The sequence below is a fragment of the Nilaparvata lugens genome, chromosome 6, assembly GCF_014356525.2.
Source record: "Nilaparvata lugens isolate BPH chromosome 6, ASM1435652v1, whole genome shotgun sequence".
In the NCBI taxonomy this organism is placed as follows: Eukaryota; Metazoa; Arthropoda; class Insecta; order Hemiptera; family Delphacidae; genus Nilaparvata; species Nilaparvata lugens.
In genome coordinates, this window is record NC_052509.1 from 56,689,797 (window position 1) to 56,705,498 (window position 15,702).

At 36.2% G+C, this 15,702-nt stretch overlaps 1 protein-coding gene across 1 annotated transcript in view; it reads right to left on the reverse strand.

Annotated features, from left to right (window-relative positions):
- LOC111057901 overlaps positions 1–15,702 on the reverse strand; it is a 656,398-nt gene that overhangs the window by 211,620 nt on the left and 429,076 nt on the right. The window contains 2 exon segments of the mRNA XM_039431312.1: positions 10,726–10,864; positions 11,904–12,157. Of these exon segments, the coding sequence (XP_039287246.1) occupies positions 10,726–10,864; positions 11,904–12,157 (393 nt within the window).

The following is a 15,702-nucleotide window of genomic DNA, read 5'->3' on the forward strand; positions in this document are numbered from 1 at the left end:
CGTGTAATGGACATTGTGATATGAAGTGAAATGCTCATTATTTGAATACTAAACACTAGGATGTTTGAGTAGTGTTAGTTTTAGCAGTTGAAGAAATAAAAATCATGAACAGTAATAATGGTCTTGTTAACAATGATAGTGTTTTGAGGTAGGATTGCTCGAGGTAATAATCGTTATTGTAATAAAGGCCGGCAAGCTTACAAACAATAAGGGTGGAAGGATCAGTTTAGTGAGCCAAGTAATAACTGTTATGCCGTGCGGTTGCAAAATATGGGCGTTTCTCAACTATGAATAGGACGGACGTTCCTGCTCAACCGACCGTGAGAACGCCGTGCATTATGACAACAACTAGAGCCCGTGTTTTCAAAGACTACAAGCGGACACTTTCATTGAACAATAGTTTGCTTCAGTTCTCAACCGAAGCCACACCCAGAAACGAAGGGTTTGATAGCCATACACAATCAAGCCTATTGGTTCAAGTGGTAGAACTCAGCTTCGAGTGAGGTGTGGCGACGGGTCGAGTCGAACGAGGCAAACGACAGAAGAGTCCTGCGACATTCGAGGCCAGCGACGGTAGAGGACTCTCTGATTTTCGTACAGCCCCGACAGTCGAGGCCTACGACCGTAGAGGACTGGAAAACAGTTGTTAGGCGACAGTTGAGGTCTCTTTAATTTTTGTACAGCCCCGACAGTCGAGACCTGCGACGGTAGAGGACTCCTGAAAAAGAGGCCTCAAATGTCGCCTGCGTTAGGCGCCAGTTGAGACCTCTCTAATTTTTGTACAGCCCCGACAGTCGAGACCTGCGACGGTAGAGGACTCCTGAAGAAGAGGACTCAAATGTCGCCTGCGTTAGGCGCCAGTTGAGACCTCTCTAATTTTTGTACAGCCTCGACAGTCGAGACCTGCGACGGTAGAGGACTCCTGAAAAAGAGGACTCAAATGTCGCCTGCGTTAGGCGACAGTTGAGACCTGTCTAATTTCTGTACAGCCACGACAGTCGAGACATGCGACGGTAGAGGACTCCTGAAAAAGAGGCCTCAAATGTCGCCTGCGTTAGGCGACAGTAGAGGACTCTTCAATTTTCGTACACTCCTGACAGTCGAGGCCTACGACCGTAGAGGACTGGAAAACAGTCCTCTACTGTCGCAGGTCTCTACTGTCGTCGGTCTCGACTGTCGCGCCCCCGTGGTAGGCCTATAGTAGTAGGCCTTTTCTGCAAATCGTTCACTGAATACTTGGAGAATACAGTACTTCAATAATATCATAGAGAAACAATAGCGTAAGTAGATATCCCATGATGTAGGGTGTTTATGTCGCAACTTTTACTGTTATCTCAAGCCGATTACTGTCGATTATTGTCAAATTTTACTGTTTTGTTTGGGTGAGAGTGTATGAACGGCACAATATGAGAGAATACCAGTGTCACACAGCTTCACGGGAAAGAATCAAATGAACTATCGGCTTGAGATAACAGTAAAAGTTGCGACATAAACGCCCTATACCATGGGATATCTACTTATGCTATTGTTTCTCTGTAGTCCAGTCACTATATACATTGGTGCATGCAATTTATATTGTAGTTCTGATTTTTTAATATATTATTTGGGTACATAAGAGAAGTCCAGAACCAATTTCTCCATGCAAAATTTCCTTGTGCTAGATACAGAGTGGCCCAAAAACCTCGTATTTTCGGCTCATTTTCCAGTTTTCAGCTATTTCTCTCAAATCTCGTAATCGGACAGAAAAATTTGCTCTCGCCTTTCTTTAGATTATAAAATTCTGAATGAAATGAGATCATTCGGAATTCTCTATCTCCAATGAGTACTGAGTTATGATTTTTCAAAAATGAGTGAAATTTGAAGAAAAAAATCAATTTTGATGAATTTTAGTTTTTGATCAACAATATCTTCCAATTGTTACCATTTAGATGTATAATTCAAAATCCCTCTGGGCGTATATTTGTGCTCTACAATCTGAGATCAGGTAGAGCGCTCCATCTTATAAAGATTTCCAGGTACACCTGACAACATTGCTCCTTGTATTGTGAAAAACACCTAATTTTGAGTTTCAACCATCATCATCAACTACATTGTACTCACATTGATATTTCGCACAATGACATAAGTTCATTGTATTATGTTCTATGAGAATCACCTGTTAGATGCACTTCATTTCAGTATTTCCTAGTGGAGAGGCGATATTTCATTTATTTCCATTAGTTGATAAATTATATTCCCACATTGTTAAAAAACGATCTGGCACGATTTGGAGCTAGAAAAGGATACCGTCATCTGCTTTGTAGAATGATAGACAAGGATAGCAACACCAATACTGCTATTTTAAAGTGTACCTCACTATAGCCTGCAGCTTCAATTTTAACTTCCCACACAACAATCTATAATAGATCCGTCACTACCCATAGAATCCAACCTATGCTAGTTAGTATCAGAAAAAAGACTCAACATACTGTTAAGGTGCAACGGTAGTTGCAAGATTCGAATTGAAACATGAAGACAAAGTTAAGTACTTGAAGATATATTGAGATAAATTGAACGAATCGATGAATTAATTACTGTCGATGCGTCTCTTAACGGGATTCATTGAGCGGTTAATAACGAGTCTAGACTTGTATGATAAGACCAGTCAGGTTTTCAAATCGGTAAAATGAAATATTGACGATAATCTCCCCGTCCCCCCGGCCCAGCCTAGCGTTCGTTGATACAAAGTTACCAAGGCTACTGGTTCAGTTATCGTAACTTTATCTTCTCGATCATAATCTTGATTTGAAAAGATTTCATAACCAATAAAAACGAAACTAAGTTCCAGTGGTGGAGAAAAGTGAGTGAAGTTACGGTAATAAAAAAGCTGAAACGTCAAAGGGATTATGGAAACTAGTTCAGGGAATGACAAGAAATGACTTGTCAGAAAATCAATTCCGAAAAAGTCTGGTGAAAGAGAAATTTCTGTACATTATCAAGTATCTCTACTGAGACAAGATTAGATGACCTTCATCAATCAGAAATCATTTGACCTTTACAGAATCTTTTTCAAGATGCATCCAATAAAAGTCTTGAAAAAGATTTCAATAAACGTTCAAACCATCATTGATGGTTACTTGTTCGGAATATGAACGGTTGCAAATGTTCATCAAGAAAATGAGCTCTTAACTCCTTTATTTATTTTGAAATACATATGAAAGCACAAAGTTCAAAAAAAATTCTCAAAATCATTGATGTTTACTTCTTTGGAATTCGTGACAGGTGACAAATTTTCATCAAGAAAATGAGCATTCTATATCAATGTGTCTCAACTTATTCATTTATTTTGAAATACAAATGAAATCACTATAGTGAGGTCCACATTATAATGGCAGTGTACGATTGACAATACTGTTGCTGTCCTTTTCTATCATACAACAAAACAGATAGCACTATCTCTCTCTCGCTTTGCAATGTTGTCTATTTGCCAGAATATTTTATATTCACTTTTGACAGTGACTGTACAAAACTGACCAAACAATTCTCAGCCGCCATCTTTTTTCTTCATTCTATCAAAATACTTGAGTACACAAGACGTATAATTGATTTAAAATGTATTTTTGAAACAATGAAATAATTTTTAAACATTACCGTATGAGAAACACAAACTAAAATACCTGAAATGACATTTTAAAAGTTGATAACTAAAACCATCCTGGACTTCATCCATGCTTTAGTTAGCCTACCCGTATAGGTTACACCGACTCGTACCGGTATAAATAATATTGAAAAGTTATTTCAAAATCAATCCATTGAAATTACTCATTTTTAAATAGGATTTCTTTTTGATGTGACAACGTCTTATAAATTGGTTTGCCGGGTGACACTTCAAGAAACTGCATTACGTTCCCACGTTATGCGCTCACAATGAGAGCGAGTGAGAGCGTTCGTTTCGGTTCACGGTCGTCTGGAAAGAGCACGAATAGGAGCAGTGGCGAGCAACGCAACAGCAGCCCGAAGACATTCACCTGGAGAGAGAGTGAAACGGAGCAATCTCCTGCGACTGCGCCACTACTTATACTTAGTGAATAGGTTATGTGAATAAGTACGAGTGAATAGGTATAAGTGTAAGTATAATAGGTATAAGTGAATAGGTTATGTTGTAGTAATCACAATGTTGTGGTAGTTTTCAATTACAAAAGTAGTATAAATCGTTTCTCAGCCAATAATAATTTGTTTAACTTGAAAAAATGAGCGCTAATTGTTATGTAAAAAATTGAATCGAGCACAGTTAGCCCGCCTAAGAGCGAGAGAGACAGAGTGATTTTGTTGAGGATGTGTGAAGGTAAAAATAAAATTTTGTTAATATGAAGTGCGAGATTCTTTGTATAAATTAATGTTTTAGATATAATTCTTTGTATAAATAAATGTTTTAAACTGTTACTATTATTTCATCCTTCTTCCTACTATAGGAATGAATATTCACATTAAAATTATTTTACCACTCAAAGTCGTTGTCACGTAAAACTTTCGCCTGTATACCAACTTTACAGGCAACTATGCAATTTTTTCTATCATTTTTTGAATAAATTGGAATAGAATACCTACCAAATAACTCAATTTCTGTTGTTTTGAAATTCAGAATGTTGTATCACAGCTTTTTAAATTAGCCACCATTTCAGGTTTGTATAAAAATAAAAATCTGATTTCAGGTATGAAAGTAAATTTTTGAATCAAATAATGGAAAAATATATATTTTTGATTAATTTACATTGAATTAATCATTTTATCAAGGAAATTATAATTATTATTAGATTAAATTTAATGGGATGAGTTGAGTAACAGCTGTGTACAGTCAGTGGCAAAATGGAGAGACTTGGCAACGTTTTTTTCCTATCTTTCTTTCTTCACGTGGACCTCACTATAGGATAACCCACCTTACCATGATACCATGATACCATGATCTTACCATTGATAATATCATGAACTCTACCCATGCATATCATTATTCGACATCACGGATATAATAATTAATGCCAAGAGAGAATAGGACTAATATTTATTCATTTTGATCTATTACAAAAAATCACAGATAGGGAGAGATGAACTAAGGATTAAGGATACCTTGTACTATTTTATCTATCCCAAATTCAAAATTGAAGATTGCAATATTCATGTTTGTTAGATCTAGTAGATTCAATTACAGACACAAGTTTCTCAATTCAAATAGATCTACAAAGTGCTCTACTATATTATTTCAAATCAAATCAAGTTTCATTCAATGACATCACTTACATAGCAAACTCCGTTACAAAGTTGAAAATAAGTCAAACATAAAATGATCCCAGTATAAAGTATCAAGTATGAATCGTATTCTAGTATGAAATGATCTGTATATTGTTGCAGTTTCGATACAGTTTTCCCATGTAACAAGATCGGACACTAAACGATACTTTTTCCCACCATTAAAAATGGTGGGCGTGAAAACAGATCGGAGGCAAGCGGGTAAAAGTCGATCGTATTTCCAGTAATACATAAATAAAATGAAATGTGGCAGCCACGATTACCTGTCATGGTATTAGAAAATCTAACTGAGAGCCGACGGTGAATGATGCACTATTACTTTCTCCGATCATTATTATTGCTGAGATGATCAACTACATAATCACCACTAAACACGAGTTGGATGATTGCTTTAATTTAGTAGCTATCGAATCTCTTCAATACAATATCAAACTGATACACTGAATATCTCGCTATATAAGATCCACCATTACAATATCAGGAATCTATATATTACATTGAATACCCCTCAACACCATCTATCTACACTTTAGACCAGTTATAGAATAGACACGCTGGGAAGTCTAGCCTCTGAAGCCAACATCTACTGCCAAATCCACCCATCTTGACGTCACAACCAAGCTAACAACAATGCATTGTTCAACAACAATGTAAGTTAAACACCACAACACCACAACTCAAAAAAGTATTCTATAATTTCTTTACGATGTGTGACGTCAAGATGGGCGGATTTGGCTGTAGATGTTGGCTTCATCGACTTTCAGTATGAATATACAATGAACCGTGTCTATTCTATAACTGGTCTAAGATCTACACCATATTTACCTATATCTGCCGCCGTGATAAGAATACAAGTGAGGCCAGTTACACACACAACGAGTTTTGGACGTACAATTTATTGCCGTCCTTATGATTTCTATAAGATTAAACGGAACTTGACGAACATCATCTGTTTGACAACATCGTTTGTTCAATCTAATAGAAATCATAAGGACGGCAAAACATGGAACGAACAAGAATCGATGTGTGTGTAGCTAGCCTAAAGGTCAGAGCTCCAGCGATTTTTCTATCTTTCATGGTTTTCAAACAGATGATTTAAAAAAAGAGGGTTTGTTAATGCACATTGTAGTACTGCTCAAAAAATTAACCAACAGAACATCAGTAAGTAATTTTATTTTAAGTTTACAAACAGTCAAATACATAATGAGAGGAAGTTGCCTTGGATTTAAATTCTCTCCTTTTTTCCTCTCTCAACTCTTCTTCTTTTTCCAACTCTTCTCCCTCTTTTTCTCCCTCTTGTTCTTCTTCTATTCCTCCATCTTCTTCTTCATCTTTCACTGCCTTATATAGATTATATCTAATTCCAGTAAATCGAATGTAATATCAACTGTCCATTCTTGTTCCAAATTATCATTTAAATTTTATTCGCCGAATTCAAGGAGAGTCTCGCTAAATTCAAGGACTCTCCAGCTTACGCAGGAGCCTTCTTCTTCAATAAACTGCCCGTCATACTGAAGAACATTGAGGATGATATTCGCTTTGCCAGGGCACTCAAGCGCTACCTGATAGAGAGACCGTACTACACCACAACGGAGTATGTGCAGGAGCATACATACAGTCACTGTGCGGGACGAATGAGGGACCAACAAGACTAACGCGAAAACCCCATTGAAGGGAAGATATCTGACGATTCCCCGGTCACCAGACTGTGGAGAAGACTGGACGAGTAACAAGTAAGTAAGTCGACAAGAGAAAATATTTTCAATTATTAAAATAATAAGATATATACATGATTGAGATGATTTATTCTCCAAATTAATTTCCTACATAGTTAAAACCCTGATCTTGCAACGTAGCAGAGCTGGAAAAGGATACAAATATCTACTTTTTCGAATGATAGACAAGAATAGCTAATCGAATACTGCCATTACAACGTGAGCCTAACTATAGGACTGTATACTCTGTACAGTACTCGCCGACAATGGGACGCAATAATGAGAAATGGCTGAAAGAACAAAGTGGGACTTTGCGGTGCGGCGGCGGCGGCTATAAGAACAAACTTGGCGAAGTAGCGTGCAATATGCATGCAATCGCGTTTTCGTTCTCCAAGAAAGGGGACGTGAGAAAATACAAGTAGAAATACATTCCAAAGAGATGGAATCGGAAACGAACAAAGAGTGCGAGGAATCCAGAGATAATCAATAAATAATTATCGACCTTATCGAATTGAACTAGTGATGAACATAACTATAGTCATTTATACTATACTAGCCGTGAGGCTCGCTTCGCTCGCCATATCCGTCTAGCCAGGGGGCTCCGCCCCTGGTCCCCGATTGGATCGTACAAAAACGGGATCAGCGGGCTCGCTTCACTCGCCTGCATTTTTCATTTGAGCATGCTTCATTCCATCAGAAAGTCACTGAGAAAACGCAGAAAAGCTGAGAAAAACTTTGGAAAAACGCTGATTTTTGGCGTGTCTTTGATGCAATTTTTAGACTCTAGCTCAACCTCTGTACCAAATTTGAACATTTTATGTCTATTGCTTGATGAAAGAACTGAGAAAACGCAAAAAACCACTAATTTTGGGCGTAGGCTATCTTTGGCTTTATTTCAAATTCCTTCTAACACAACATTATTACACCCCAGCTGAGCTTCTGTAGTAAATTTGAAGTCTTTCTGTTCATTTTTTCTCCATAAATCTGAGAAAAAGCAAAATATCGCTGGAAAAACGCAGATTTTGGGCGTATCTTTGGCGTTATTGCAAATTCCTTCTAACACAACATTATTACACCCTAGCTAAGCTTCTGTAGTAAATTAAAAATACTAAAAAGGCATCGACAAGACAGAGGAGCGGCAACGTTGATCTCCTATCTTTCTCCACTACCATTATAACGTGGACCTCACTATATTATGCTAGGAAATTCAGTTACAATCCAATACAAATACAGTATCGTGGTGAACACAGTTGAGCCGTATCAGAAGTTATTCACTGCTGTATTTGCAGTTTGAATCGTAACGTTTGTATGAGCCGCTGATAGGGGAGGGGCCTGTCTAAGCCAATGTCAGGCGTTCACCTTGAAAGGTCACGGCTTACACAAGTAACGGTTCTTGGCCATCAGTATGAATACTGCTGCTCTCGATACTTAATTTGAAGTTTACAAGAGATTTATGATGGTGTAACAACCGATACTGGTATCTCGATTTTTGATAAATATGTTGTATGACAATATTTAGTGCTTTCATAAAATCCAACGACGAAGACCTCAGATATCAATTATCAACTAATCTTTCCATACTGAACATGGGCCTACTATAGTCATGTAGACAATCAAATCACAGTATTATTTTACTTGGCTGTTTCTCAGATAATTTTTGAAAGGTAGAAATGATTATTATCCAAGTGAAATCAATAATTGAGAGGGTTCATTGTAAGCATTCCTGATTAAATAATTATGGTTAATGTAAAAATTAAGATAATCCTTTCCTAAACGAATAATGTAACAATTTATCAATTTATCTAAATTTGGGAGAGAAATAGTACAAGGAGTATCCTTAGTTTCTCCCTCTCGGTCAGTGCTTCCTTGTAAAAATAATAAATAAAATAAATGAATTCCTGTCAAATGAGGGCCACAGTTAAATTTCAAGGTAAGTTAACAACAAACTCTCGGATAATCTACTAATATGGTTAGGATAATGAACTCTCATAATAATATACACCAATCACATTTCGTCTCATCATAATTCATTTTAAATGAATATATTTTGAATTTCACTTGCATTCCCAACCAAAACATCCTACAAGAATAGACTTGAATCTATAAACCTGAACATTCTAGTTCTGCACGCATGTTAGGCTAGCCTATAATTTTCGAGTGTGCGTCAAAAACTTGTTTTCATCGTCTTTATTCCTAACTCTTGCACTCTCTCTATTGTTCTGAATATGTCTCCAGGACATCTTTATATCATTTGCTTCCAGTTTTCTCTCCAGCTACCCTGGAGATCTCATGTGTGTGTGAGTGCGTGCGTGAATCAAGGAGAGAGAGAGAGAGAGAGAGAGAGTGAGAGCAACAAATGAACATTCCTTGTTCGTGAATGTAAAATATTATTGTGGCACACTGAACAGAAGTACACAACTTTTAATCGTAACTTGTCCATAAACTGTGAGCTGGAAGACTTTACCTCGGGACACGCTACACAAATGTAGAGTATGTACCTATCATTCAGATGACCGATGAGCTTTAAAGCTGGTTTTCATGATTACAGGTTCTCTTTGATTTAGCCGTTGACCATTCATAATTCGGTTATCGTAACTTTGCGTTAAAAAGGGTTGCGTGATATCAATAGTGAAACAGGAAGGTGTACCGTATTAATTAGTCGATAAACTTTGTTAAATTATGGGTTGAAATGTGGATCCCTCCCAAGCAATGCGTGAGGGAAGTCAGTAGTTTATCATGAGAGCTCTTTCGGAAACTGTGAATGCTTGGGATTTCTTTCTCTGCGAACATTGTTGATGATCTCCTATCCAAGAATAAGTTCTGTAGTATTGGATCTTATCAATTACTCATGAATTTATATAAAATTGATGATTGTCAATCACTTTATCAATTCAAATTCATTTATTTGTAATAAAGTAATAACAAATTGATGGAATGAATATTATCGATTACAATATGGAACCACCGGCAAAAAACAACTTGTGCGCCGGCAGTAAGTTCGAATAACTTTATGATATCATATTAAAATGAATAGAAAAAAAGAGCTTATTATAAACAACCAAGCTGAATAGAACTAGGAGAACTTGGTTCAAATTTCAATGAAAATTAGTAGTTTCGTATTAATCTACAAGGCTCCAACCATTTATCATGAACATATTTATCGTCATAGGAAAAGGCTACAGAAGTAGGAAGAACAAAATGTCATACGGTCGAAGAAGCTCATTTCTTAGTTTCATCGCATTGCCACTTATACTCTCAAAACAAGTGTAATAGTTTGATTGCAATTATATTTGCAAAGTATTTTTGGCATAATGATAACAATTCTTAATGATTTCAACGCTAAAATTTGATATTTAGTCGATTTCATAATGAAGTTAACATGTCACGTACACCTGGTGTAGATAAATCGTGGGATAAATTGTTTCAACAATCACGGGTCTATTGCATGTTAGAATACGGTCTAAATTCCTCAAATACTGCCATTTTAACATGGACTTCATGATAGTGAAATTGATAAAACTCAGAATTTTCTATGTCAAACTCTACTTCTCAACGAAAAACCCCGATAATACAATTCTATACCATTGGGAAATACTGGAAATTCTGGACGACATCCTATGACTAGAGATGGAATAATAGAGTAGGCCAGGGAATAGCCGACGCACTCAGAAATCGAGAGAAAGTCGGGAATGAGTGCTGGTAGATTGAGAAATATTGTGTCACTCACCTCAGATGTCTCGTCTTCCAGGGCTCTCATCCTTGCCAACTCTCTCAGTTTTTCTCTCCTTTTCTCGCTGAGAGCCTCCAATCTCTGGACTGCTCTATCCACTTCTTTGTACAGTTTTTCAGCTTTCTCCACCCACAGCCTAGAATCAAAAAATGAAAAATCAAATAAAAATAAAAATGTGAGTACCATTTTTGAAATTCAAGACTTGATAATAGCATTATATAGCCAAAACATGTCGTGACTTAAAAAAAGGTAAGCTACTCAGATCTATATTTTTATTTACATTCAAAAGTGAACCTAGAGAAAAAAGACAATAAAAATTCAGTTTCAATAAAATTCTCAATTGACGTTTCCTGAAAATATTCTTCACCATTACTAATATACCAGAACTAACTCATTCTGGGATTACTTCAGGGCTGTTTGCACAGAGTAAGTTGAAACCAAATCCGTTGAGTTGACCGAGGGCTATATCCACGTGTCTTTAGTCTCTACCAATAGCAGTCGAGCTCAACACTGATTGGTCAACAGCTTATGACCAATCATAGGTCTTCATTTATTCTATTGTATTCTGCTGCTTGATGTTCAAGATGATGTATAAACAAAACTATTGTATCAAATTTTCATAATAAATCAGTTTTATAGTGAATGAATTTTCAACCACTTGATTCTGAAGAAGAAGACGATGATGGGAAGAAGAAGAAGGAGAAAAATATGAGAATCAAGAAGAAGAAAAATAAAGAGAGTACGAAGAAGGGAAAGGTGATGATGATTATGATGATAATGAAAATAAATCAGTGGTTTTTGCAATGGTAGTTTTTATTTTATTAACTGAGAAATGAATTTTCATTAAGTTGATTTTGAAGGAGAAGACGATTATGGGGGAGAAGGAGAAGGAGAAGAAAACGAAGAAGAAGAGAAAGATGATGTTGATGATGGTGTTGATGATTATGATGATGATGATCATCATCATCAAGTCTGAACTACTGGACAGATTAACTTTAAATTTTGCATATAGATTCTTAATTAACCGATGATGGTTATAGGACTATTTTCAAATCTACAAGATTCCATTACGTCAAGTTTTCAGTTAGTCAAGTTTTAAAATGGACCCTGGCGGAGCACAGGTTACCTGCTATTTGTCAATAAACGAAACAAATTAATAAATTATTTTTCCTCACCTGACATCCTCGCTATGCGGCAGCCAGAGGGCAGTTTCCCTGAGAGATTTCAAGATGGCGGGCGCTTCTCGACGCAGTGCGTGCAATTCCGGATCGGCGAGCAGACGAGCAGTAGCCCTGTGCTGCAGGTGGGCCTGACGCCTTGCTGACGAGGTTGTGCCCTGTTGTGACGTCACACTAGGGTCGGAGCCTCCCATTAGTGCCACCAGTCGCCGGCCGCAGCTCTGGCATCGCGCGCTCAGATCTTCCACGTTCTGTGTACAAACACAAAACAAAATTGAATAAATTTCAAATCGAAGATGATTGAAAAACTACAATTTCAAGGTCTGTCATTGCTTGTTCAACCTCTTCCACGCTCTTTTACACTATCAAAATAACAAAAAGTCTCAATAAAAAAAATTAATAATTTATTATTATTAAACAAAAATTCCAATTACATGCTGTAAATCACCCCGAAGACTTCTGTCACTGCAAATATTGACAAATCGCAAATTCAAACCTATTTTAATCTGTAAAAATAATTAATATTTATTATTTTTGAATAGTAGCGCTCATCAAATTACCATCTAGCTGTTTACCCCATTGTCAATATTTGCAGTAGCAGGAGTGCTACGGGGAGTGCTACTTCGGGGTGATTTACAGTATTTAATTTGGATTTTAGTTTAATAATGATCATTAATTCATTGGCATTTGAATAATTGCAATATCTCAGTAGTTTTCATCTGTATAATAAATATTGTTACACAACATGTGAACACAATAGCAAACAGTTTATGATAATTCGCATGAAAATGAAGATCCAGATTCGAAATGTACAACAATGACAGAAACTGCAATAGGAAGATGAAAATGTTCTTGAATTGACTCAGGAACCAACAGTTTGTATAATAATAAGTGAATGAAAATTCAAAATGAATGCTGTCAACCACCCTTGACACAGCAATGTCTCCCTGCTATATAGGTAAAAAGTAATTGACTCTTTGAATGTTTCTAATTTTTTGTTGGCCTATGATTGCAAATCATATATATTTAGCCACCCTGAAACAGGTAAAAGGTGACCTAGGTCAGCACAGGATAAATCTAGAAGCCAGAACAGGTGAGACATGAGTTAAAATTGATTGTTGTCAACCACCCTGTGCTACTTCTAATATCAACAATTCAACTTTATTGATTGATACAATAAGTACATCTTGAAAATGATAGGGAGAGAAAAAATAAGGTATCCTTGTGCTATTCCTCTCCAAATTTTAGATAAGGTTACCCATAGTCCGAAATTGGTTAAGTCTTTTAGTTGTTCACTTCACAAAATTATCAGTCCTTAATTATTTTCAACTTATTATATTAGAATAATACTTGATTTAACGTAAAGAGTACACTTGGATCTGTGTCAATAACCAGTCCTGACTACAAAAATAATTTTTTATCAATATTTTGATTTTAAATTGCAGTTTATAGTTCCCAGTTAGCTGGGTGGAGATTACTAATGCAATAAATAAACAAACTTCTTGATATAGAATCGTCTTATTATTTAAAAATGATTGAGTGTATAACTAGAAGTCTTCAAGGTGATTGACAACTTTTGATTGGAATTTTTGTTCTATAATAATTATCTCTGTATTCTGCATTTGAACGAATGCAATCAATCGTTTCTCTCCAAGTGTAATCAAATATTTTTCTCAGTTGAAGGGTTGGAGAGTGCAGGGAATGTGGAAAATAAAAATCACGACGACTCCATCACAAACTGCAATCCTATTAATTGAAATTCTAAACAATTCGCACCTGTATCAACAAAACCAATTCCAATCAAATGGATACTGCGTTTTGTCAAGGAGAAGCTCTACTTCAAAACAGGGACATTATATTCAATGGGGGTTGAAATTTGAAACTAATTAATTGGAATTCTAAACAATTCGCACCCGTATCAACAAAACTAATTCCGATCAAATGAATACTGCGTTTTGTCTTGGAGAAGCTCTATTCCAAAACAGGGACATTATATTCGATGGGGGTTGAAATTTGAAACTGGATAAGTAGACCTATTTGAGTGAATTATTACGTACAAGTGATAAGAGAAAGTTCAATCACGTACTCTCCTCATCAACATGACTCCAAATTGGATTCATAGAATTGTAGTGAGACTTCCTCGCTACAGTGTTGAAGATTCATCGATCGATTAGCATTTGGGCTCTAACCCTAACCACAGACTCTATAATCGAATTGAGAGACTATTAAACAGTGACATGTATTGCCCAAAGCCAATTTAGAGCGTTATTTATGGGGGGAGACGGACTCTGATTGAGTTGTAATTTTCGATCACCGTTATGCTTTATCAGTTATATCAAGTTCAGGAGGGACATTCTCGTCCTACCTCAAAGCAATACAACTAGTCGTGAAGAACTTGCTAAATAGAACAGATTTAACGGTAGGTCAGATACGTGCTGCAACTGGTGTACTCATAATAATAATTATTGAGTATGGACGACAGTTGTTAGTACTTAACTAACAAAGGATTAACCTCAGATAAACCAGGATTAACCGCGAATGTACCTCGAAGGATTGAACTGAAATGCATTGGTTGCATCCGATAAGATCGGCACATATCAAATTGGACTGATAAGATGACCACCGGTTAAGTTGCTCGCATCTCGCACTAAACAAACATATCTCTCCATTTAGCCAATTAGATTGCAATCAGAAAATTAATCTGCATCTAACTTATGAGCTGATGGGTTGATAATGTTGTTTATTATCGACAAATAAAATTGAATCTCAATTCTACAAGCAAACTTCTATATGTTTTTCAATATCCTATTCACCAAATTTAGATTATAACAAATTAGTTGAGTAGTTATTTGTTGTGTAGTTGATAAGTTCAGTAGTTGAGTGGTTGATGAGTTGAGAAATTAACACATTCTCAATCAAAAATAGATGAATCAAAGATGAACAATTAAGCTCATTCCTTAAAAAGTGAGAGAAAAAATCAACAAAATGCTTCTAGTTTTGTGAAAATACTTGGGGACTAAAAATTTTGTGAATTGAAGAACTACAAGACTTGACCTATTTCGGACAATGTGTTATCTGAATTTGAGAGAAGAATAGCACAAGGTTACCTTATTTCTACCTTCCTTGCCCTATTTCCATAGGTAAGGGAAGTATTGCTTTCCAAAAAAATTAAGGTACCCTAATTTCATGTTTTCAATACGTTTCATTACTTTCCTTGCCCTATTACCATAAGTAAGGAAAGTATTGCTTTCCAAAAAAATTTAAGGTACCGCAATTTCATGTTTTCTATACATTTCAAGGTCCCCTGAGTCCAAAAACATGATGTTTGGGTGTTGGTCTGAGTGTGTGTGTGTGTCTGTGAACACGTTAACTCCATTCCTAATTAACCGATTAACTTGAAATTCTAAACTTAAGGTCCTTATACCATGAGGATCCGACAATAAGAAATTCAATAAAATTCAATTCAGAATGGCGGAAAAATGGCGGATAATAGATAAAAATTCATGTTTTTCACGGTTTTCTTGAAAACGGCTCTAACGATTTTCTTCAAATTTATACACTAGATAACTATTTATAAGCCCTATCAACTGACATGAGTCTCATTTCTGGGAAAATTGCAGGAGCTCCGTAATATTCCTGAGAAGAATGAATTTTGTTAAATTTCTATCACGATTTTCTCAAAAATGACTTGACCGATTTTTTTTCAAATTCATACCTTGTATAGATATATATCAGCTCTATCAACTGGCTCGAGTCTCCTCCCTGAGAAATTAACAGGGGGTCCACCCCTTCCTTG